The following is a 25,354-nucleotide window of genomic DNA, read 5'->3' as shown; positions in this document are numbered from 1 at the left end:
AGAAATGCAGCTGAGTGGCCACAGCTCCACCCCGCTTGCTGTAACAGGAGCAGACGAGCATCAGTCGGGTTACCGAAGCATGGGCGTTTTGTGTAGGCAAGACAGCGGCCTTCCCCGTGTGAAAGGGACTGTTCTGGGGGCCACAGGCCGTTCTCAGCCCCTGCCCCGGGCAGCCACTCCATGCCGTGAGCGGCTGCTCCAGCAAGAAGAGTGGCTCAGGACCAGCGGCAGGAGAGGATAGCGTCCACAGGAGCGCAGCAGTCAGAGGAGAGGGAGAGCCAGTCTGACCCATCATCTCTGCCCGGCCCGCCGCCAGGTGTGTCAGAGGAAGGTGTGGTACAGCAGCAGGCTGGGAAATTGCATGCATGGCTCCCCCCGCCTCCAACACCGCTGAGCCAACGGGGGCTGCTCCCCTGGCTGAGCGTTCCCAGACTCAGTTCCTTTCTGAAGGCACCCCTTAGCCTTGGCCAGGCGCGCTATGGAGCCAGCTCTGATCTGAAGCCTCCTTTTCTGCAGGCCTTGGTGACCATCCCCCCCACCGGCGGACCATCCGGATGGTGAGCTGTGAAGCTGCAGTGCCGTATTTTAGTGGTTCTGTACGGGACTGAGCCAGGGCATGGGAGGATGGGATCGTTTTCTACAGGGGCCCACGGCAGCAGCTGCCAGCTGTGGTCTCACGTTTCATGAGGAGCAGGTTACCATTGCCCCCTGGCCGAGAGAGAACATAGGCCAGCGTGCTGAGAATGAACCAGACACCACGCTGAAACCCGAAGGGGGTGGCTCTAGAGGAGCACAAAGTGCCTTACCACGGTCCGCAAGTTAAATCTCCCAGCCCCAGGCCCCTTCCTCCCCTGGTCCCCGATGGTATGTCTCATCACCCCCCGTTTATGGGGGGAAACTGAGGCACAGAGCGGGTCAGTGACTTGTCCTAAGAAGTCAGTGGCTGAGCCAAGAGTCAAATGCAAATCTTTGGCCTCTTCGGCCTGTGCTTTAACTCACCAGCCCCTTCCTCTCCCACATTACAGGCGGCTCAAGAAAATAATGTCAGGAGCACATAGGTGAGGAGGTTTGATTTTGACCGGATGTGTGACTCCACAGGAAAGGAGTTTTAGTGCCCAGCACCACGGAGCCTATATAGGGGGCTGCTCACATCCGGGGGCTGTGGAAGATTCAAAGACACGGGAATGTGATCCGCTGTGACCTACAGCAACTGCTCCAAAGAAGATCTAAGTAATAATGGGAGAGAGTATTGGGATTCGGGCGACCTGAGTTCTAGTCCCAGCTCGACCAACGGTCTGCTGGGTGACCTAGGGCACATCGCTGCCTCAATCTGTTCCTCAGTTTCCCCATCTGTAAAAGCAGATAATGCTACTGGCCTCCCTTGTAAAGCGCTTTGCGATCTACTGATGCAGCATGCTATAGTAGAGCTAGGTCCCATTCAGTGACGTCCCATCAAACATCGCAACAGCCGAGGGCAATACTGTAGCAAAAAAACCCCAATATACCTGGGAACACATAAGGGCTTGTTCTGAATAGGGCAGGTGGGAACATAATAACCAAAAAGCCAGTGCTAGAAACTCACAAGGACCCCGGTGTGACTAGCTCATCTCTGACTTTATTACTGATCCCCTGATCCGTGACATCCATTGACGATGGAATTTCGGGCCGGGGCTGGGACCAGTAATGCTGAGCCACCGAAATGTCACCTGCCCCCAGCCAGCCCTGCCGTGCCGTGGGCAGTTGTTATTTTCAGAGAAATTCCATGACACGACAAGCTGTTGTGTAACCACGTGACACGAGGCTAAAAATAGCCCTCTCGCTTACAGGAAATTACCGTGGCAGAGTTACACAATTTCTGGGTCATGGTCCGGTGAGCTAGTCCCACGAGCAACGAGGGTCATTTGGAGCGGCTGGGAGAGCTCCCGGGGCCCCCTCAGAGTATTCGAGGTCACGGAGAGGCCGGCGTGGATTTTTGGGCTGTGACTCACCTCCGTCCCCGGCACCGATGCCCACGGCCCTGCTCCGCTGTGAACGCTGCCATGTATTTAACCCAGCCCCTCTCCGTGTCCTTGCTGTGTTCGGCCTTTCACAGGCAGCATCAGGCTGCTCTCCAGCCATGCTTGTGCCAAAGCCCCTCTTGTGCCACACCTCCCACGGGCACACCTGGGGCAGCCGGGCTCAGCACCGTGGCAGCTTCTGCCAGGGGACCCTTCCCCCTGGCAGAGCCAAGACAGGTGGGGAATACAGGATAGGGCACTTGGCCCTCCTGGGACTGCTGTTCCTGGTTCAGTTTCAGCTCTGACAAGGGTCTGGCAGCTGGCACATCTGCCCCTCACCCCACCCGGCAGGCAGGAGGCAAAGGGGTTCTTGGTGCTGCCCCGCAACTTATTAAAGGCACCGAGTCCTGTTCAAAGGATACATTGGTTTCAATTTTCCTTCCCACAGCGCAGCACTCTTGGAACAATGAAAGTCACCCGAACGCGTCACTGGACAGGGACTACATCACTGAGCGGAGCCCTTCAGCCACGGAGCCCAAAGCCGCCCACCAAGGGAGGGTGGCATCCTGATCCCCCTTTCATGGGGGGAAGGGACTTTCCTTGGGGCACCCCACGAGTCAATGGCAGAGCCAGGACTAGAACCCTGGTCTAGCTCCTAGGAGAGGAAGGATAGCCCAGTGGTTAGGACGTGCTCCTAAGGTCTTCGAGAGCCACCTAGGATTCTCCGCCCCGCCCCAGACTCTGTGAGTGACTTTTTGCAAATTGCTGTTGTACTAAGCGGGGCCCAGCAGGCCGACCAGTTGTGAGCCTAACTGGTGGCGTGTGGGTAAAGGTTCCTGAATTGTCGTGATGACCCGCTGTAGGACATGGCCTTGGGAGAGCTGTAAGCTGGAGCCAGGCTGAGTTAATCTAACCAGAGGGCTCACTGGTCCCGCCCGAGGCCCAGCAGTAGGATGATGACAGGTGAACAAGAGGAATAGAGGACTCCTGTCAGTGGACCAAAATTGGTGCTTTGGAAATTAGCCCTAACTGGTGGACAGAATAATGAGGGGAAAGGCTCGTCTGCCCATCCCCCCTTTCGGGGGCCCTTACAAAGAGATGTGGGAGTGGGAGGAAGAGGAATTACCACCGCCCCTGCGGTCGCCACAGAGACACCCAGACTGTCACACGCCAGCAGGGATGCCTGACCATCATGGCTGCACCAGCAAGGACCCCAGCCTGATTCATGGGAGATCCTGCTCTGTCATCCCCTCCCCCAGGGGTCCCTTTCCATCTTCTTCCTGTCCTCTCTCTCGTTTGGGGAGGGCAGAGAGTCTGGGGGTATGGGGTGGTGGAGTTGAGTGTAGAAAGGGGGTGGGATCAGTGGGGCAGAGAGAACAATGGGGTCTGGGAGGGGCGAGGCCATGGAGAGCTTTGCAAGCCTAGCAGGTAGTTCTGAATGGCCTCTCAGATCATGACTCAATGGGGTGCAGTGAGGAAGCCGGTGCTGGTGCTGAAGGACGTGGGGTGCATCTGAGGTAGGGGAGATACAGACTGGTCCCGCGCAGCCCTGAGCGCAGTCAGCACCGAACCCCTCTGTTAGGTCGAAGGGCACATGCAGAGCAGTGAGTCAAAACCAGAAATTGCCTGGCTGGAAGGTTGCAGCATCACACGACTTTATTTGCCAGGCTCCAAATTGATAACACACAAGGACAGAAAACCAGAGAGCAACAAAGCAGGCTGCTCCCCAGGGCAGAGAGGCCCAGCTCGCCCACCCGGCTCCAGGCTGGCTCTGCAGCGCAGACTGATTCCAATCCCACGGCGCCCCCTAGCTTGCATGCAGGAGAGCCCTGACATTTAAAGTGACAGCTTGTAATTGTAAGGCAGCGTTCAATACACCACACCCTCCCAGCGCCGCCTGGCTGAGAGCGTGGGGCTGGGGGCTGGGTGGAGAGCTCAGACCTGGGTGTGGGGCAGGAGGAGGGAGGGTGTCGGGCTGGGTGCAGGGCAGTGGAGGGGGCGTGTGGGAGGCTGGATGGAGAGCAGTGGGGAGGAGTAGCTGGGGGGCGGGGGTGGGGGCTGGATGCAGGGCAGCAGCGGGAGGGCTCTGGGCCCCTCCTTAGGAAAATTCCGGTTCTGCTCCTGCCCTCCAGCCCGGGACAATGTGTCCCTGAATCTCTGTGCAGCAGGCTCTGTGCCAGGCCCGGCTCCCTCTGCGGGGGAGGTTGCAGTGGTGCAGGGCAGTGGGCATTATAGAGCATCAGAGAGTCTGATGCCGGGGAGCCCACAAGCTGGCTGCACCCCAGCACTCTCCCTGCAGAAAAGGACCTGGGGGTTACAGTGGACGAGAAGCTGGATAGGAGTCAGCAGTGTGCCCTGGTTGCCAAGAAGGCCAGCGGCATATCGGGCTGCATTAGTAGGAGCATTGCCAGCAGATCGAGGGAAGTGATTCTTCCCCTCTATTCGGCACTGGTGAGGCCACATCTGGCCAGTTTTGGGGCCCCCACTACAGAAGGGATGTGGACAAATAGGAGAGAGTCCAGTGGAGGACAACGAGAATGATCAGGGGTCTGGGGCACATGACTTACGAGGAGAGGCTGCGGGAACTAGGCCTCTTTAGTCTGCAGAAGAGAAGAGTGAGAGGGGATTTGATAGCGGCCTTCTACTACCTGAAGGGGGTTCCAAAGAGGATGGCTCTAGACTGTTCTCAGTGGTGGCAGAAGACAGACCAAGGAGCCATGGTCTCAAGTTGCAGTGTGGGAGGTCTAGGTTGGATATTAGGAAACACTATTTCACTAGGATGGTGGTGAAGCACTGGAATGGGTTATCTAGGGAGGTGGTGGAATCTCCATCCTATGAGGTTTTTAAGGCCTGGCTGGGATGATTTAGTTGGTGTGGTCCTGCTTTGAGCAGGGGGTTGGACTAGATGACCTCCTGAGGTCCCTTCCAACCCTAATCATCTATCATTCTATGATTCAGGCTGGCACTGTCTGGGGTGAGTCAAACCCTGCTGGGGGTGGGGTAGGAGTTGTCCCAGTGGAGTTTGTCCGGAGCCCCGTGTCTCTGACGTCTGAGGGCTCAGAGCTTGGGCATGTCTGTGACCCTCATTGGCTATGCTCCAGCGGTGGAGCCAGCCCCACTCTTAGGAGTGGTGCATTGACCTGCCGGGACAACGGGGCACTGGCTGCAGTGTGGTAACCGACAGGGAGGTAAGAACGGGGCAGCCCCAGAGGCAGCTGGCATCCCTGCGGCTTGCAGCTGCACCTTCCCCTGCTCCGGGCAGCCTTTGAGCACAGCCAAGACACAGCAGGGCTGCCCGATTGGCCAAGGAAGTGCCCGAGTCTATCTGCTGCTGGGACCGTCTCTCCTGTGCCTGCCCTGCTCCTGCTTTGTTCCCAGCCTGGCTCCAGCCCTGCTCGGGTCCTGATTCCAGCTCCGCCCCATAGGCCGTACTGCCAGTGACACCATCCACTGGAGCACACAGGTCTCCTTCCATCAGCTGTCCGTTTTATTATTTAGCATTTCTATTGTGGTAGCACCTAGACACCAACCAGGTCAAGGCCCTGTTGTGCCAGGAGCTGCACAACTCTGCGCTGGCAGTCCTGGCCCCCAAGAGCTGACAGCGTCAGAGGCAAACAAACAGCGAGGGGGAGGCGCCACCCTGTGGGCGGGCAGGAGTAGGCCTGGGGCCAGGTAGCAGCATGCGCAGAACCAAAAACTACCCTCCCAAAACAAACCACGGCATGCACAGCTCTCCCCCTGGGAGGAGGATGAGAGAGACGCAGCCATGTGGGCCAGCCAGGAGCCATGTCACGTCACTGTCTGCACGGGCTCAGATACCCCGGGGGATGAGGGTCGGGGAAGAACCGGGAGACACGAGACGAGAGCAGGGAGCTGGGAGAGCGACAGGCGCAGGGCGGTCAAGTCGCGTCTTAGCCTTGTCTGCCCGGCCATGGGTGCCTCAGGGGTCTCAACATCCCTCGTGAGCCACTCTGGCATCCTGCTCTGCTTCGCCTCTGAATAGCAGCCCCATCCCCTGGGCACCTGCCAGCTGTCCCAACCCTTGGGAGTGGGCCTTGGCCTTCTGCTCGGTTTTTTAGGTTTTTCCTTCTTCCTCCCCACGTCGCTCCCTTAGAGGGGCTGTAGAGTTACTTGCATTTTAATCCCGAATGTGGCAATACCGCAGGCGGCTGGATGGCAGCTTGGCCCGTGACTCTGCATCTGTCTGGGCAATGGGCAGTGTTCTGGATGGAGAGCGCACTCGGCATGGGCCTGGCTCCCCCCGCCCCGGTCCCCACAGCTACAGCCCCCTGTGATCCCAGAGCCCCCCTCTCGGTGGGGCAGGTCGGGGTGTTGGTCGGTTGCTCTGGTGAGTTGCATTGCGGCCACCAGAGGGCCCGGGGCTCTGGCAAGGGCCGGTTTGGCTGCGGGAAACTCTTATTATTCTGGCCAGAGCTCTGCGGAGAACCCAGAGCGGCGGTCGGAGCTGGGAGAGCAGCCTGCAGCCTCTCTTGCCTCCCGGCTCACCCCACGCGCCTCCTCCACTCCTCCTTCAAGTTGGGGAATTTTCCGTCTCTCCGCAGCCCCGGGATTGGGGTCACCTCTGCTTTGCAGGCGTGGTGGAGCTGGTGCCAAGGGAGCGATGCCTTTGCCTTGGTCTCTCATGCTTTCACTGCTGGTGCTGCAGACCTCAGGGGCCATGGCGACGTTGGGCACTGCCCCGCTGATCCGGGGACGCCGTGCACATCCCGGGCAGGAGCACGGGGACGGAGGAGGTGGTCTGGGGCCTGACCTACCAGACGATGTTCTGTTGGGGTCACCTGGGAAGGTGTGGCACCCACGGGATGGTCACCAGGTCCCGCCAGCCTCAGAACGGCTGACGAGGGAGCGGCTGCGCAGAGGGACCAAGGACGAGGACTCCAAGTCAGTCCAGCAGTACATGCCGGGGATAAGGGTGGAGTTCCCCCGGCCCATCAACCCAGCCAGTCTACAGCCAACCAAGCCCCTGGTGCCGTCCAGCACAGACCCTGCTGAGCACCGAGACGGGACCCACACAGACCTGCAAGGCACAGACCCCCGTGGCAACCTCCCCACGGCGCCGGACAAGCGTCTGCAGATCCAGAACCCCCTGTACCCGGTGACGGAGAACTCTTACAGCGCCTACGCTGTGATGTTCCTCTCCCTCATCGTCTTCGCCGTGGGCATCATCGGCAACCTGTCGGTCATGTGCATCGTCTGGCACAGCTACTACCTGAAGAGCGCCTGGAACTCCATCCTGGCCAGCCTGGCTCTCTGGGACTTCCTCGTCCTCTTCTTCTGCCTCCCCATGGTCATCTTCAACGAGATCACCAAGAAGAGGCTTCTGGGGGACATCTCCTGCCGCATCGTGCCCTTCATGGAGGTAAGGGGCCGGCGGGGGCTCCGGCAGATGGTGTATGCCCGCTCCCGCAGTGCCATTCACCTGGTGCAGGGACCCAGCACAACCCCTCTGAGTGCCACTTCACCCCTCCGGGCTTGTGCTGGTGTAGTTCCCCCATATGGCCCAGCACTTTAAGCCTTGCCTGGGGCCCAGGCATCTGGGTTCAGACAGCGAGTGTGGGACAGGCCCTGTATGGAGCAACCACAGCCCCAGTCCCCTTGCAGGGTGACCAGATGTCCTGATTTTATAGGGACAGTCCCAATATTCGGGGTTTTGTTTTATATAGACACTTATTACCCTCCACCCCCGTCCCAATTTTTCACACTTGCTGTCTGGTCACCCCACCCCGTCAGGCTGTAGTCTGGGGCTCCCAGAGCCACATGGGCTATGTAGAGTGAGAAAAGGGACTCTAAAATCCTCCCTCATTCCCGCCCAGGGGTCTGCTTTTGCTAACAGACCAGAGACACAGCAGAGACCTCCTCGCTCTTGGTCCCCTAACAGTTGGCACCTAAATAAGTGGCCTGGTCCCCAGTGGTGCGGGGCATCCACACCAGCCCTCTGGAAACCAGGCACCCTGATCTGGGCACCCAAAGCGAGGGGCCTGGCTCTCAGCACCCCAGCTGCGGGATTGTAGCCAGTGGCTTGGACTGCTGCCAGCCCTGCCAGCTAGGGACGAGTGGCCCCCCATTCTACCCCCCACGCTCGCAGCCTGCTAGTGCCAGGCCCTGTGTCGCGGCGGGGTGTGCGGGTGGCGAGCCAGAGGGCAGGCGGAGTTGTCGCTCATGGAGGGCAGGCTGAGCCAGGGGTGTAGTACAGTGATGTGGGCCAGATCAGCACCTGGTGTTCAGAATAAACAGACACACTGAGGTGCCATTTTCACAGAGTCACGTCTCTCCCCGTCTGCGCTCGCCCAATACGCAGGAAAACGGGCTGGCCTGAAAGAGCTGGAGCCGCAGCGCCTCTGTCCCAGCTTCCGCGCGGTCAGGAGAGCTGGATTCAGAGCTGGGGTGGGGGTTGTGTCCTTGCTGGGGGAGACAGAAGCTGACGCAGGGTCGGGCCATAGACAGACCCGAGCTAGCATTGATCGAGCTAGAGAAATGACCCACGGCAGGGAAGCTGCAGCACCATGGGCTGCAGCCAGGGCTGCACAGAGGTTTTGGGGGGACAGAGGCAAAATCTGAAACCCAGACCCCCCCAACCCTTCCAAAAATCTTATGACTGAGGAAGGGGGTCGGGGAGGGGGGGTTGCAGCCTCACGCTCACCCCACAACAGCTGCTCCCATCCTGCGAGGCTGGGCCCAGCTCCCTGCTCCAGGTGTTACAACCTGATGGCCTCAGGTGTATCCCAGCCCAGCCATCCCGCCATCACCCCGGAGGGGCAGCCAGGCCAAACCTGAGTGGCCCTGTGACCCTGCACACTAGGTCACAATGCCACTCGGCCTAGGCGCCCTCTCAACCAGGGGGCCCAGGGCAACCTGCCCCTTCCCCAGCCTCCAGGGGCCTGGTACCTGCCCAGCCAGGACCCTGGGAAATTATTCAGCCTGCAGCTGCCCTTCTGCCAGTACGCCAGCTCGCTAGGTCACAGCTATGTCTGCACACTCTGCAGTCACACCTCGGCAGGGCAGACCCCACAGCCTCAGGGTACCTGGTCCTGGCAGGGCTGCTCAAGGGCTGGGGGCTTGTGCCTCTGGCTAGTTCAAAGAGTCAAGCTGAGCTGCCGGTAGTGTCTTGCCTGGGCCACCCCAGGGATGAAGGCGGGAGGGTGGGGAGAGGGGCATTGTGAGGGAGGTTACCCTGGAGAACCCGTGCATGCGAGCCGAGGAAAAGCCATCCCCCGCTCAGCCTCTCCTGGCCCCTGCCAGCCGCACTGAGATCATGGGGGAGGGGGGCTCGAAAGTGAGTCTGGGGGCCGGGAGCTTGGCGCTGGACCTGCTGCAGCCGGGGAGTCCGAGTCTCCCCTCCCTCACTCTGATAGCATGGCTAGATAGATCTCCAGCTGGCATAGATAGCTGGTGTCAGTGAGAACAGAGGACTGCGCATGGGGGGCCGGATCCTTCCTGACTGCCCCCCTGGGGCCCCTGCCTCATGTCATCGGCCACAGCTCCATTGGAGTCAACGGGCCGGATCCCCAGCTGATGTGGGTCGACCGTTGCCGCCCTGGTGTCAGTGGAGCTCTGGTGCTGTGCGCCGGCTGGAGATCTGTCCCGAGGAGTCAGTTCGGGACTGGCCGCAGGCTGCTGGATGTGCCTGGTGCATGGCAGGCCGGGAAGTTGGTCACATTCCCCAGAGCTCTCTGCTGCTCTTCGCTGTGAAATCCGCTGGTCTCAGCCTCACCGAAACGCAGCCTCCAAAAACCTCCCGCGCGTCCCTGTTCAGGAGAGTCCAGCACTTCGCTGCCATGGTGGGAGACATCTCAGCGCTGCCTCGGCAGTGCCAGAGGCACAGAAGGGTTAGACTGGAGTCAGGAAACGTCTGCAACCATCTGTTTCCTCTTCCATCGAAAACCAGTCTTTTCCTGTTCAGTATCAGGGTTTACCGAGAAAGCAAGTGAAGGCAGCTGGTAGGTAGCCACCCGATGCCCCTTCCTCCGGTCAGCCAGGCGAGGAAATTAATGCTCTGGTGTAGCATCCCTTCCCTCCTGAAGCCACCCGGCACGTGGATCTCCGCAACTGCTGCAGGTTGCCAATCCCTTCGACTGACCTGCGCGTGGCGGGGCCTGGCGTCGGGCGCTGCGTCTGTCCAGCCCTCACAGTGTGGTCCTGGACATGCGCGGCTGGAACGCAATATAATTCATAATGGCTAACGAACCAGCACCTATTCGGCTCCGCGGGGCCAGGGCGGCGGGTGGCCTTTGTAGTTTCTGCCTCGTGCAATAATGTGCTGCAAGGCAATGCGGGTGTCACGGAGTCCCCGGGCGATGCTCTGGGTCTGCTCCCCATGAAGCCAGGCAGGACTCTGGAGAAGTCTCCTTCCTGTGAGCAGCCTGTCTTCGGGACACAAAGCTCACCCAGCTTCCACCTTCCTGGGTCTGACCTCGGAGCCTTCATCATCCTCTGCCCCTCCGTGTGCTTCCCACAACGAGTCCGCCCAGGCGGGGTCCTGGGGAAGCCAGAGGGTCCTGCCCCCGACTCCGCAGTCAGACGTGACTCTCAACCAGCCAGTAAAACAGAAGGTTTATTAGACGACAGGAACATGGTCTAAAACAGAGCTTGCAGGTGCAGAGAACGGGACCTCTCAGCTGGGTCCATTCTGGGGGGCAGTGAGCCAGACAACCACGTCTTCCCTTTACTCCATGTCCCAGCCAGCCCCAAACTGAAACTCCCTCCAGCCCCTCCTCCTCTGGGCTTTGTTCCTTTCCCAGGCAAGGAGGTCACCGGATTCCTTTGTTCTCCAACCCTTTAGCTCTCACCTTGCAGGGGGAAAGGGCCCAGGCCATCAGTTGCCAGGAAACAGGGTGTCAGCCATTCTCTGTGTCCAGACCCCTGCACACACCTGCCCTCTAGGGCTCTGCAAGGATCACACACCCTTACCCCACCAGCTAGATATTTAAGAACTGCCTAGGGGAAACTGAGGCATCCCCACACTATTCAGACGAAACATTAAGAACAGTCCCACTTCGTCACAGCGGGAAATACCTGGAAATACACCCAGTGCAGGGGCCGATGCGAGGCTCCCCCGGGGCCTGAGCGGGCCTGGACGTTATGCTGGGCCCACTGCCCTGGGAGGAATCCCATCCCTGCCGAATGGTGCTCGGACACCTCATGCTGTACGTCCCGGGCTGGGGGCTGGCGGCTGTTCCGGGAGGGCGGGGAGCGGCCCCGGTGGTGCGCCCAGCTGCAAGTGATGCAGCCGGCACAGCCCCCTGCGGTCAGGCTGCTGTAAGGGCGCATTCAGTGGAGGAGGCAGCCGGGATAATGGGCCTCGGTGTTGGGCAGTGTCAGTCTGACGGGGGGCGTAGTATGCACTCAGCCAGGCGCTGCTGCGTTGGTCACCACTTGCTCTCTCTGGGGGGATCTAGGCTGGGGGCTGAGGCTGTGTCCATGGGCCGTGTCTTAACAACGTGCTGCTGGGGCTCCCCCGCCCCCCGGCCCTCGAGAGCTGCAGCTGGCCAGGTTCACTGGTTGGCCTCCAGATTGCTCCTAGGTCACCCTAGCACCTGCTAGAACAGGGGCGGGCAAACTTTTTGGCCCGAGAGCCGCACTGGGTTTCAGAAATTGTATGGAGGGCCGGTTAGGGCAGGCTGTGCCTCTCCAAACAGCCAGGCGTGGCCCGGCCCCCGCCTCCTATCCAACCCCCCCTTTTTCTCGCCCCCTGACAGCCCCCCTGGGACTCCTGCCCCATCCAACCACCACTGTTCCCTGATGGCGTCCCTGGGACCTCTGCCCCATCCACCCCCCCTGCTCTCTGTCCCCTGACTGCCCCTGACCTCCCACCCCTAACTGCCCCCCACCACCCTATCCAACCCCCCCCCTCCTTCCTGACTGCCCCCCCGGCCCATCCACTGCCCCTGTTCCCTGACCGCCCCCGGACCCCCGGCCCCTGACTGCTCCCCGCCACCCCATCCAACTCCTCCTCCCCTTCCTGACTGCCCCCCCCCGGGACCTCTGCCTCATCCACCCCACCCCCCCGCTCTCTGTCCCCTGACTGCCCCCGGACCTCCCACCCCTAACTGCCCCCCGCCACCCTATCCAACCCCCCCCTCCTTCCTGACTGCCCCCCCGGCCCATCCACCGCCCTTGTTCCCTGACCGCCCCCTGGAACCCCGGCCCCTGACTGCTCCCCGCCACCCCATCCAACTCCTCCTCCCTTCCTGACTGCCCCCCCTGGGACCCCTGCCCCATCCAACCACCTCTTCTCCCTGACTGCCCCCGGAACCCCTGCCCCCATCAACCCCCCCATTCCCCGGCCCCTGCCCCACCCCCCGAACTCCCCTGCCCTCTATCCAACCCCCCTTCCCGGCTTCCTGCCCCCTTACTGTGCTGCCTGGAGCACCGGTGGCTAGGGGGGGGCGGCTGCACCAGGACAGGCAGCCGCGTCGCCCAGCTGGAGCCAGACGCACCGCGCGGCACAGAGCACAGGGTCAGGCCGGGCTCTGCAGCTGCGCTGCCCGGCAAGAGCTCGCAGCGCCCCCCTGCCCAGAGCTGAGGCTGCGGAGGAGGGGGAACAGCGTGGGAGGGGCCGGGGACGAGCCTCCCGGGGCAGAAGCTCAGGGGCCGGGCAGAACGGTCCCACGGGCCGGATGTGGCCCGCGGGCCGTAGTTTGCCCACCTCTGTGCTAGAAGTTCAGAGGGGTGCAGGGTTCAGAGCCTGGGGAGGGGGGCGTAGCTCAGTCCCTGGCCAGTGTTGGTCCTTTCGGGGGTTGGGGGGGCCCGGAGGAGGCGCGGTGGTTGCTGGGTTTGGAAGCAAATGGCTCGGGAGCGTGCTAGGCTTAGTGAGGCAGCTAGAGCGGGCTCAACCCAGGACCTCCTCTAGCCTTCAGAAGCCCAGAGCCCAGGAACGTGCTGCAGTGGGTCCCGCGCCGGGAGGCTGGATCCTGGCTGCTGCATGTCCTGCCCCGCAGAGACTCTGGGTCCGTCCACGCTGCAGCCAGCGGCGTGACTGCACCACGGTTGGCATCCCCGAGCTAGCGCCAAAAACAGTAGCCGCGAGGCCACGGCAGCATGGGCTGGACGAGTCCGTCCGGACCCTGGGTCTGTACTCGGGTGGCTGGGTTACTGGCCCTAGCTAGCTCAAAGCCAGCTGGCATGTGTCTACACAAGGTGCAGCCACCCTTGGATTGGAGTGCTGAATGGCCACCTTCAGGAGCTGCCCTCCTGCCTCCTGGCTTGAGGAAGGGTCAGGCCCTGGCAATGGGAGGGGTAGGGCATGTTGGGGGTGCAGGCCAGGCCAGGGGGGCTCCCACAGTCCCAGCAGCCAAGAACCTCTTCCTCTCCCTAGCGTAGTGCTCCGTAGCCGGCTTTCTTGGGGCAAAGGCTTTGCCTGCAGAAGGAAGTGGCCCCGCTGTGACTACATCGGTTCTGATGCCGATACAGCCCCCCGGGGGTGGGTGCTCTTATTCCAGTTTAAGAATGTCCACATGGGGGGCTGCACTGATGTACCCCAATCCAGTTTCACACTGATTTAGCCCAGCTGGGGCCATTCTTTCCTGTAGCCGAGTTCCAAGAGCCGGGCTGCATCCCTGGAGATTGGTCCAGTCCCTAAAGGTACATCTGCCCAGCTCGGGTAAACGTCCAGATGCACCAGCTCCGCTTAAGCTAGCACCTAAAACTAGCCGCGTGCCACTTGGCCAGCCATCCAAGTCCAATCCTGCCCGACCCCCGGGGACGTACCTGGCAGCTCCTGTGAGCTACCGTGGTTGCATTGCTCCACCTAGCACAGGTCTGTCTTCCCGCACTGCGTAGCGCCCTCCCAGCTGCTGAATAGAGGGGCCCTTAATTTCTCGGTGCCCCATAGCTTAGAACCGCCCATCCTTTCTCTTGTCCAGTTAGACCAGAGGTGGCAGAACTGGGGGGGTGGCAGGCTGAGGGGAAGCACCCGCAAGTGGAAATATTGTGATCTGTGTTCTGCCCCCATGCCCGGAGTGACTGGAGCATGTGGGATCAGGCCAGGCAGCAGGAAGGAATTGGGGTGGTGGAATCGGGGCTGGCAGCAGCTGTCCCCGGCGAGAGAGACACCCTGACCTCCCCTTCTGTACCACTGCCCCGATGCTCCACCCCTCCATTCAAAATGAGCTCCCACGGCATCAGAGTTCAACTGCGAGCTCTCACTGTCTCTGTGTGTGCAGCGCCTGGCGCAACGGGGCCATGAGCTGCTGTGGACACCACTAGAATACCAATAGCAATGCTGAGGGACCCAGGCAGGGGTCCCAGGGGACGCGCTGGGATCATGGTGAGGGGATGCTGATGTAAGCAGGCAGGGAGGCGGGCGGAGGTGAGACTGCTGGGCAGGAAGGGACTGCTGCAGAAGGAACGTCCTTGTGTCTCTGCTGATGATGCAATAGCCAGTGCGGGGGTGGTGAGCGCCCCGGATAGTGTGGACATGCTGGAGTGAGGGCTGAGTACAGGATGGCGGTGGGCAGCACCCTGCCATCCCCAGAAGGGCCTGTGCCAGCATCCCCAGGAGAGTAACTTTTTTTAAATGTTAAAAGTTGGTTTAAAAAAAAAAAGGGACCAATGTCAGATATTTGCTGAGCACTGAGAACTTCCCTTACAGAGGTCAGAAAGGGCCATGTGTGCTTGGCAGGGGGTTGCCCACTGCTGGTTTACAGTGTCCAGTTCTGGTGTCTGCAGGATTTTGCTGTTGAAGGATGTTGATAAATTGGAGAGGGTTCAGAGAAAGCTATGAGATGGATTAGAAAACCTGCCCTATAGGGAGAGATGCAAGGAGCTCCAGCTATTTAGCTGAACAAAGAGAAGGTTGAAGGGTGACTTGATCTGTAAAAAGAAAAGGAGTACTTGTGGCACCTTACACGGGGAACAAGGAGTTGATCATGGGCTCTTTGGCAATGGCCAATGGCATTTTGGGATGTATAAGTAGGGGCATAGTGAGCAGATCGAGGGACGTGATCGTTCCCCTCTATTCGACATTGGTGAGGCCTCATCTGGAGTACTGTGTCCAGTTTTGGGCCCCACACTTCAAGAAGGATGTGGATAAATTGGAGAGAGTCCAGCGAAGGGCAACAAAAATGATTAGGGGACTGGAACACATGAGTTATGAGGAGAGGCTGAGGGAGCTGGGATTGTTTAGCCTGCAGAAGAGAAGAATGAGGGGGGATTTGATAGCTGCTTTCAACTACCTGAAAGGGGGTTCCAAAGAGGATGGCTCTAGGCTGTTCTCAATGGTAGCAGATGACAGAACGAGGAGTAATGGTCTCAAGTTGCAGTGGGGGAGGTTTAGATTGGATATTAGGAAAAACTTTTTCACTAAGAGGGTGGTGAAACACTGGAATGCGTTACCTAGGGAGGTGGTAGAATCTCCTTCCTTAGAGGTTTTTAAGGTCAGGCTTGACAAAGCCCTGGCTGGGATGATTTAACTGGGAATTGGTCCTGCTTCGAGCAGGGGGTTGGACTAGATGACCTTCTGGGGTCCCTTCCAACCTTGATATTCTATGATTCTATGATTCTTTAGCCTAGCAGCTAAAGGTCTAACACAGTCCAATGCCTGGAAGTTGAAGCTAGACATATGCAGCCTGGAAATAAAGACTGTAATTTTTTAACTGGGAGGATAATTAACCATTGGAACAAATTACCAAGGGCTGTGGTGGATTCTTCCCTGGCAAATTTTAAATCAAGACAGGATGTTGTTCTAAAAGATCTGTTCTGTCTCCACAAGCAGTTAGTTCGGGGATGGGCTCTGGTTTTCCTGCGCTGTACAGGGGTCAGACTAGCTGCTCCCAATGGTCCCTTGGGATCTAGGACTCTGGGGAACGGTGGAGCCCAGCGAGCGCACGTGTGTGTGAACAGTTGTGAACGGACAGTGACCGTGTCTTTCGCACAAGGGCTGTGGGATTGGGGTTGCGAGGGAGTGGGCAGTGTTGGCCCGGTGGCTGCAGAGTGGCTGATGGTGTTTATTTTCACTCGGAACCCTCCCAGAACTTGGCATTTTTTCCAACCAATTGTGTCCTCTTCCTTTGGCAGAGGGAGACCTTTTTCCTGGGTTTCTCAATGCAGCGGAAATGCCCAGGGGCTGATTTTGGACAACAACAGCTTGGGCTTGTTCAGCACACGGGGGAGCGGATAACAAGGGACGGGAAGGCCTGCAAGGAGCCTGGGGGTGGTCCGAAGGCATGCGGCCACTCGTGAGCCTGGGTCTCCCCCTTGTTTTCAGCTGCTGCGTTGCCTTAATCATAGAATCATAGAATATCAGGGTTGGAAGGGACCTCAGGAGGTCATCAAGTCCAACCCCCTGCTCAAAGCAGGACCGATCCCCAATTAAATCATCCCACCTAGGGCTTTTTCAAGCCTGACCTTAAAAACTTCTAAGGAAGGAGATTCCACCACCTCCCTAGGGAACCCATTCCAGGGTTTCATCACCCTCATAGTGAAACAGTTTTTACTAATACCCAACCTAAATCTCCCCCACTGCAACTTGAGACCATTACTCCTTGTCCTGTCATCTGCTACCACTGAGAACAGTCTAGAGCCATCCTCTTTGGAACCCCCTTTCAGGTAGTTGAAAGCAGCTATCAAATCCCCACTCCTTCTTCTCTTCCATAGACTAAACATCTCCAGTTCCCTCAGCCTCTCCTCATAAGTCATGTGTTCCAGTCCCCTAATCATTTTTGTTGCCCTCCGCTGGACTCTTTCCAATTTTTCCACATCCTTCTTGTAGTGTGGGGCCCAAAACTGGACACAGTACTCCAGATGAGGCCTCACCACTGTTGAATAGAGGGTAACGATCACGTCCCTCGATCTGCTGGCAATGCCCCTACGTATACATCCCAAAATGCCATTGGCCTTCTTGGCAACAAGGGCACACTGTTGACTCATATCCAGCTTCTCGTCCACTGTCACCCCTAGGTCCTTTTCTGCAGAACTGCTGCCGAGCCATTTGGTCCCTAGTCTGTAGCGGTGCATTGGATTCTTCCGTCCTAAGTGCAGGAGTCTGCACTTGTCCTTGTTGAACCTCATCAGATTTCTTTTGGCCCAATCCTCCAATTTGTCTAGGTCCCTCTGTAGCCTATCCCTACCCTCCAGCGTATTTACCTCTCCTCCCACTTTAGTGTCATCTGCAAACTTGCTGAGGGTGCAATCAACAGCATCCTCCAGATCATTTATGAAGATATTGAACAAAACCGGCCCCAGGACCGACCCTTGGGGCACTCCACTTGATACCGGCTGCCAACTAGACATGGAGCCATTGATCGCTACCCGTTGAGCCCGACAATCTAGCCAACTTTCTCTCCACCTTATAGTGCATTCATCCAGCCCATACTTCTTTAACTTGCTGGCAAGAATACTGTGGGAGACAGTGTCAAAAGCTTTGCTAAAGTCAAGGAACAACATGTCCACTGCTTTCCCCTCATCCACAGAGCCAGTTATCTCATCATAGAAGGCAATTAGATTAGTCAGGCATGACTTGCCCTTGGTGAATCCATGCTGACTGTTCCTGATCACTTTCCTCTCCTCTAAGTTCTTCAGAATTGATTCCTTGAGGACCCGCTCCATGATTTTTCCAGGGACTGAGGTGAGGCTGACTGGCCTGTAGTTCCCAGGATCCTCCTTCTTCCCTTTTTTAAAGATGGACACTACATTAGCCTTTTTCCAGTCATCCGGGACCTCCCCCGATCGCCATGAGTTTTCAAAGATAATGGCCAATGGCTCTGCAATCACAGCCGCCAATTCCTTCAGCACTCTCGGATGGAACTCGTCCGGCCCCATGGACTTGTGCACGTCCAGCTTTTTTAAATAGTCCCGAACCACTTCTTTCTCCACAGAGGGCTGGTCACCTCCTCCCCATGCTGTGCTGCCCAGTGCAGCAGTCTGGGAGCTGACCTTGTTCATGAAGACAGAGGCAAAAAAAGCATTGAGTACATTAGCTTTTTCCACATCCTCTGTCACTAGGTTGCCTCCCTCATTCAGTAAGGAGCCCACACTTTCCTTGACTTTCTTCTTGTTGCTAACATACCTGAAGAAACCCTTCTTGTTACTCTTAACATCTCTTGCTAGCTGCAACTCCAGGTGTGATTTGGCCTTCCTGATTTCACTCCTGCAAGCCTGAGCAATATTTTTATACTCTTCCCTGGTCATTTGTCCAACCTTCCACTTCTTGTAAGCTTCTTTTTTGTATTTAAGATCAGCAAGGCTTTCACTGTTAAGACAAGCCGGTCGCCTGCCATATTTACTAGTCTTTCTACACATCGGGATGGTTTGTCCCTGTAACCTCAATAAGGATTCTTTAAAATACCGCCAGCTCTCCTGGACTCCTTTCCCCCTTATGTTATTCTCCCAGGGGATCTTGCCCATCAGCTCCCTGAGGGAGTCAAAGTCTGTTTTTCTGAAGTCCAGGGTCTGTATTCTGCTGCTTTCCCAGCTCATGGTCACTGCCTCCCAGGTTCCCATCCACTTTTGCTTCCCCTACTAATTCTTCCCCATTTGTGAGCAGCAGGTCAAGAAGAGCTCTGCCCCTAGTTGGTTCCTCCAGCACTTGCACCAGGAAATTGTCCCCTACATTTTCCAAAAACTTCCTGGATTGTCTATGCACCGCTGTATTGCTCTCCCAGCAGATATCAGGGTGATTGAAGTCTCCCATGAGAACTAGGGCCTGTGATCTAGTAACTTCCATGAGTTGCCAGAAGAAAGCCTTGTCCACCTCATCCCCCTGGTCCGGTGGTCTATAGCAGACTCCCACCACGACATCACCCTTGTTGCTCACACTTCTAAACTTAATCTAGAGACTCTCAGGTTTTTCTGCAGTTTCATACTTGAGCTCTGAGCTGTCATACTGCTCCCTTACATACAGTGCAACTCCCCCACCTTTTCTGCCCTGCCTGTCCTTCCTGAACAGTTTATATCCATCCATGACAGTACTCCAGTCATGTGAGTTATCCCACCAACTTTCTGTTATTCCAATCACATCATAATTCCTTGACTGTGCCAGGACTTCCAGTTCTCCCTGCTTGTTTCCCAGGCTTCTTGCATTTGTGTATAGGCACTTGAGATAACTCGCTGATCGTCCCTCTTTCTCAGTATGAGGTGAGAGCCCTCCCCTCTCGCGTTCTCCTGCTCGTGCTTCCTCCTGGTATCCCACTTCCCCACTTACCTCAGGGCTTTGGTCTCCTTCCCCCGGTGAACCTAGTTTAAAGCCCTCCTCACTAGGTTAGCCAGCCTTCTTGCGAAGATGCTCTTCCCTCTCTTCGTTAGGTGGAGCCCATCTCTGCCTAGCACTCCTCCTTCTTGGAACACCATCCCATGGTCGAAGAATCCAAAGCCTTCTCTCCAACACCACCTGTGTAGCCATTCATTGACTTCCACGATTCGACGGTCTCTACCCAGGCCTTTTCCTTCCACGGGGAGGATGGACGAGAACACCACTTGCACCTCAAACTCCTTTATCCTTCTTCCCAGAGCCACGTAGTCTGCAGTGATCCGCTCAAGGTCATTCTTGGCAGTATCATTGATGCCCACGTGGAGAAGCAGGAAGGGGTAGCGATCCGAGGGCTTGATGAGTCTCGGCAGTCTCTCTGTCACATCGCGAATCTTAGCTCCTGGCAAGCAGCAGACGTCTCGGTTTTCCCGGTCGGGGAGGCAGATAGATGACTCAGTCCCCCTGAGGAGAGAGTCCCCGACCTTCTCTTGGGAGCGGTGGTCGTGGAACCCCCATCCCTAGGACAGTGCATCTCATGCCTTCCAATCGGCGGAGTCTTCTTCTGTTCCCTTCCCTCAGACGTATCATCTGGTCCACTCTCCACCTTATTACCTGTGGAGAGAACATGAAAACGGTTACTTATCTGTACCGGCGTTGCTGGTACATAGACTTTCCCCTTTTTTCTTCTGGAGGTCACATGATGCCAAATTTCTTCACCGTCCTCCTGTCCTCGCTGCGCAGCCGGCTCTGAATCTTCAGAACCTTGTGTCCGTAGAAGCATATTCTGATGTCCGTCCAGGAAATCTTCAGTTTCTCTTATGCAACGCAGGGTCGATACCTGTTTCTCCAGACCTTGAACCTTCTTTTCCAGTATGGAGACCAGCTTGCCCTTTGTACAGACAAAGTCGCATCTGTCCTGTGGAAGAAAGACAAACATGGCACATCCAGTGCAGGTCACAACAGCTGAACACCCCCCATCCATATTACCTTCCTTATACAAGCTTCCTCAGGAGTTGTAGTAATTACTCAGAGAATCCGGCAAGGTGTAAGCCTAAACGGGCTCTCCCCAGGCCAACTCCTTCTGTTAGCTGCTGTGCTGTTCGCTGCTCAGCTGGTTTGCAGCTGACTGGCTTTTTATACAGTCAGGCCCACTTAAGGCTCACCTGGAACAAAGCACTCCCAGTTCCCACCCTTTTCAAACAACCAATCAAGCACACAGTCAAGTGAGCTTAAGTGAGCTTCCAACCCCTCGTCCGCGCTCTTTGGAGATGTTATGGGAGGGGCGCGCGGGACAGGCATTCTAGTCAAGCGGGTGAAAAAGGAGGAGAGCCCTGGCCTGGAGGGATGAGCACAGGGGCTCAAACCCTCCTGGCTCTGCCGCTGGACTCCCTGGGCAGCCTCAGGCAAGTCACTGAATCCCTCTGCCTCAGTTTACTTCCTGGGGGCAGCTCGAGCTCCTTCCCAGGTGCGGTGAGGCTCCATGTAATGTCCGTGCCGTGCGCTGAAGGTGCAGTTATGTCTCCGGCTGCAGGCACCTCTTAGGCACTTGCATTGCACAGTCACTCACAGGAATGTGTGTGTAAACTGGGTTTGTAGCTGTACTTTCACCTCCCCTGCAGCCCTTGCTCCTGCCCTCAGAGTGCTCCCCATTGCTGCAGAAGAAGCAGGAAATGGTGTTCTTGGCCCCTTAACAAACAGTCCGGTGGCTGGGAACTGTTGTGATGTGTGGTTGTTAATTCCTCGGCGGCTGCTTTAGAAATGCAGGGCTTTGGAATCTGGGAAATGGTCAAACTTTGGCAGGTGGGTCAGATTTGGGGCACAAGCCCTGGGAACCCCCTTAAACTCTGGCTCAGTAGTGTTCTCACTGACCAGCAAAGAGCCACCTTGCAAACTTCCATCTCACCAGCTGTAAAGGCCTGATGTGTCTCTGGCCAATGCAACCCTGTCTCCATTTAGTGCCACACAGTGACCCCAGCCTGTCTCTTCTTCCATGTCCCCAGGTGTCTTCCTTAGGTGTCACCACCTTCAGCCTTTGTGCCCTGGGCATCGACAGGTTCCACGCAGCGACCAGCCCTCAGCTCAAGATGCGGCCCATAGAGCAGTGCCAGTCTATCATTGCCAAGCTGGCGGTCATCTGGGTGGGCTCCATGACCCTCTCTGTGCCTGAGATTCTCCTCTGGCAGCTGACGCAGGACACGTCGCCAGTCTCCGGTTTGGTGACCGAGTACTGCACCATGAAGCCTTCACTGGAGCTGCCGGAGTCCGTCTACTCCCTGGTCCTCACCTACCAAAACGCCAGGATGTGGTGGTATTTTGGCTGCTACTTCTGCCTGCCCATCCTCTTCACCGTGAGCTGCCAGCTGGTGACCCGAAGGATCAGCAGCACCGAGAAGAAGGCGGAGTGCCGGGGGTCCAAACACGGCCAGTGCGAGAGGCAGCTGAACTGCACCGTCATAGGCCTGACGGTGATCTATGGCCTGTGCACCATCCCCGAGAACATCTGCAACGTCGTGGTGGCCTACCTGTCCCCGGATATGTCCAAGCAGACCTTGGACCTGCTCAGCCTCATCAACCAGTTCTTCTTGTTCTTCAAGTGCTCCGTCACCCCCGTGCTGCTTCTCTGCCTCTGTAAGCCGCTGGGGCAGGCCTTCATGGACTGCTGCTGTTGCTGCTGTGAGGAGTGTAGCCAGGACGCAGCCTCCAGCGAGGGCAGCAGCTCAGACAGCAAGCTGAAGACGGAGATGTCCTCCTCCATCTTCTTCGACAAGCCCAGGGAGTCGCCTCCCCAGATCGTGGCCCTGGGCACGCCTTGCTAAACTCCACCAGCCCCGAGGGAAGCAGTAGAGATTGTTCCTTTGGCGTCTCCCAAGACCAAATGTTGTTACTTTCGCCTGTGTCTGCACATGAGATGGAGCGGGGCATCTTCATGCCTGCCATGGGCTTGTTTGATACCCAGCAAGGACGTTAGTGCTGTTGCCGGCCGATGTGGCTTCTTAGGGAGCTCTCCTGCCTTTGCTGGAGAGTCACCAAGGCCACGGGCACCTTCCAGTCGCAGTTCCCTGGCACGGCTCCGAGGAGTTGCTGGCCTGGGTGAGGGGATGTCTCGGAAAGGTCCCATCTGCAGCACTTCAAGGACTGAGAGTTGCCATAGTGTCTCCTAGAGGACGTAGTGACTATTAACCTGTCCGACGTACCCTGGGTTCTCACCATCCTCCTCCTCCCCCAGCCCATCCCCCAAACCGGGAGGCAGCTGCAGTGAAAAGACTCCTGTAGGATCTAAACTCTCCCCTTGTACGAGTACCCTGTCCTCAATAAATCACTAACTAGACAGAACGAAGGGCCTCCAGCTAGGCGGGTTCTTTGATGCAGTATCACAGGGCAGCAGGCTGGGTTTGCTGAGCTGCCCATCGTGTATCCAACGGCCTGGGGCTGCCAGCCCAGCTCTTTCAGATTTAGATCAGTGTCTTCCCACGCAGTGCTTCCCTCCACTCCAGGCATGGGGAGGCGACGGCCCATCCTGGGGGGCTGGACGCTGGGAAGGGCTGGTCATTTAGATCAGTGTCATCACCCTGTGTAACTGGAGACAATCCAACTGAGCCTGCTGGGCCAGGTGCTGGGGCCCAGGGGAGCCGTGCACAGGCAGGCAGGGGACAGGTAACGAAGTCGCCTGTCTGCTCCCACATTCCTGGGGCTGCTCTAAGTTACGCTGGCAGGAATCAGCCCCGCGGGATAGTTCTCCCAGTGGTGGATGGCTCAAGTGCAAGGTGCTGCTCCTCCCTGGTCCTTCACCTTGACCCATCCCTGGCACCAGAGGGGCAGGGAGCAGGGGGTGCCATGCTGGCTATACCCCAGGCTGGCTCCACGCCAGCGGGAGATGCCCCTGTAGCTGAGGCACTGCATCGGTAGCGTTGCTTTCTGGCTGCGGGGCACAGCCCTGGTGGCACAAAGCAGCCCGAAGAGGCCCGAGGATCAGGCTCCCACCTTAGCAGAAATCATGTTCGTGTGGGGCCTTTAGCTCCGGGCTGAGCGCCAGCTAATCCTGAGCCCTAATCCCAGCACGCGGGCGAGTCCCTTACCCCTCCGAAGCCCAAGAACAAGAGCTGGCCTCGCCCCTGAAGATCCCCAGAAGGGCACAGTGAGCTTGGGGCAAAGCGCAGCCCCCCAGCCCAGCTCCTGCTCTGCAGCTGCAGGCTAGGCTGCAGTCCTGGAGAGCCCCGGCCTTACCCGGAAGGCTGCTGCCAGTGGGGGTGGGGAGGGGAGTAGGGCACAAGCTCAGGGTCTCAGCCTGTCGGGGAGCCTGGCACCGCTCCCCCCTCGGCACCGACACAGAGAGCCTGTTTCTGCTGGCTGCTGCCTTCACATGGCACCTGGGCCTTTTGTGAAGCAGAAAGGAGCCAACAGGAGCCGGGGCCCAGCGCACGTGCCCACAAAGCAGGCTTTCTGTGCACCCAGCAGCCGGAGGAGGAGGCAAACAACCCAGCTCTGGGTCCACCAGCTCCCTGGCAGCTTAGAAGAACCAATGTGCAAAGAAACTCCTCTGAATATCCCTAAATGGGCAAGAATCCATCTCCGTGCCCAGGCAGGGGAGAGAAACTGTGACCCCCGAAAGTCATTCTTTGCTGGCATCCCCCTCATGCCCATGCTCTCTGATCCCGCTGGCCAGGCCCTGGCAAGCCCCCCCCAATGCACACCAGCAAGGTAATGTCCCCAGGTTAATAGTGACGCCCAGCTCAGCCCCGAGCAGCGTGGCACATGGCTCAGGGCCACGGTTCCCTCGCCCCTGGTTCTGAATCCCTACGGCACCACCCTTTGCAGGACTGTCCCCAGGGCGGGCTCCCAGGTTTGCACCACTGGCTTCCCAGGCGAGGAGAGTTTGGGCCTTTTACCCGGCACTGGCAGGGAAACTGGGTCAGCTGCACGGAGAACCAGCCTAAAACCTCACCCCCCGCTCAGCCTGAGCTCAGGCGCTGGGAGCTCTGGAAGAGGGCAGCAAACTGCTGCGTCAACGTCATGCTGCCCAGCCCCACATGCCCCCCCGCCCCCGATTTCCAGCAGGACAGATATGGCCACATGGAGTGAGGCTGTTCTCTTGGCACGTCTGAACCAGGGTGTGTCAGAAATCAGCCCGTCCCAGGAGAAGTCCAGTGCAGAGCGGGTCGGGGACTGGCATGATGGAGCCCCATCCGCCTTGCAGCTTACCCAGCGCTTTGAGATCTCAGGCCGAGAATGCGCCGAGTGCAAAGGGCTCATTACCCAACGGCTGCCCGAGTGTTTTACAGCCATCACCCCCGACCCTGCGGCGTCCCCAGCCCCGGCTTCGGGATGGGCCAGCGCCGTGAAGCTTGCGCCAGTCACTGGTAGCACGGGCCGCTTTGCTGAGGCAGCTCGGGGAACACCTCCTCCTCAGCCCCCCGCTTTCGCTCTGCCCCAGGATCCTGTTGTGTGTGAGAGGCTGTCTCTGATCACACCCTTCAGCGGCCAGGAAAGCCTGCCAGGGCCGGGGCAGGCCGGAGAAATCTCAGCTCAGGTGGCGTGAACGAGAAACTGATAGGCTAGAAAACTGGCCTCTGTTCCCACATGGCACATCTGTGCCCAGGCCCGGTGACGGAGGCCGTGGTCCCGTGACCTGCTTGGTCTCTAGACAGCAGCTGAGTCGCCGGGAGGCCCGGCTGAACCGGGGCAATCAGCTGGTGAATGGGCCCAGCCGGTCTTTCCTGGTGGCTCGGCGGCAATGACTGGGGACGCAGGCCCAAAGCCCGGGCCGAGCCGGCTGGCTCGGCTTTGCTGCCCACCCCCACCTCAGCCTCCTGGCCCCCGGTTGCTCAGGGATGTTAAAGCTCTTTGTTCTTGCGCTTCGGCAGCCACCCCCAGTCCGGGGCGAGGGAGGTGGTTGCTAAGCACCAGGAGCTCAGCGAGGGCTTTGTCCAGGGAATGACACCCACCGGTTTCCCTTGGGCCTGTCGCCATGGAGACAAAAGCCCCTGTCTTTGTTTCGGGAGCATGAAGGCTGCCCCCCCGCATCCCCCCACTCAGTAAAGGCACCAGGTCCCGCTGGCAGCCGTGCATGCCCGCTAGCTCCCAAGGAGACCAGCCCTCGCGGGCGGGCTGGGCCGCTCGCTCCTTTCGCTGTGCAGGCAGGGGGCAGCCCTGGCAT

The 25,354-nt window shown here is 58.3% G+C and overlaps 1 protein-coding gene across 1 annotated transcript; it reads left to right on the top strand.

Annotated features, from left to right (window-relative positions):
• Positions 1-6,439: 6,439 nt before the first annotated feature.
• Positions 6,440-22,533, top strand: GPR37L1 (G protein-coupled receptor 37 like 1). Its single transcript, XM_084611276.1, has 2 exons — positions 6,440-7,377; positions 21,201-22,533. Exons 1-2 carry the CDS (start codon positions 6,619-6,621, stop codon positions 22,014-22,016), a joined length of 1,575 nt encoding a protein of 524 aa, XP_084467402.1. The 5' UTR covers positions 6,440-6,618; the 3' UTR covers positions 22,017-22,533.
• Positions 22,534-25,354: the final 2,821 nt, after the last annotated feature.

This window comes from Lepidochelys olivacea (assembly GCF_965140295.1).
Source record: "Lepidochelys olivacea isolate rLepOli2 genome assembly, chromosome: 21".
Taxonomy (NCBI): domain Eukaryota; kingdom Metazoa; phylum Chordata; order Testudines; family Cheloniidae; genus Lepidochelys; species Lepidochelys olivacea.
The sequence above is the reverse complement of the archived record's forward strand: the minus strand, read 5'-3'. Positions and strand labels throughout refer to the sequence as shown.

Coding starts and splice junctions, on each gene's coding strand:
- GPR37L1 (XM_084611276.1), top strand. CDS start 6,619: ATGCCTTTGCCTTGGTCTCTCATGCTTTCACTGCTGGTGCTGCAGACC. Junction 7,378..21,200: donor GCATCGTGCCCTTCATGGAG/GTAAGGGGCCGG, acceptor CCATGTCCCCAG/GTGTCTTCCTTAGGTGTCAC.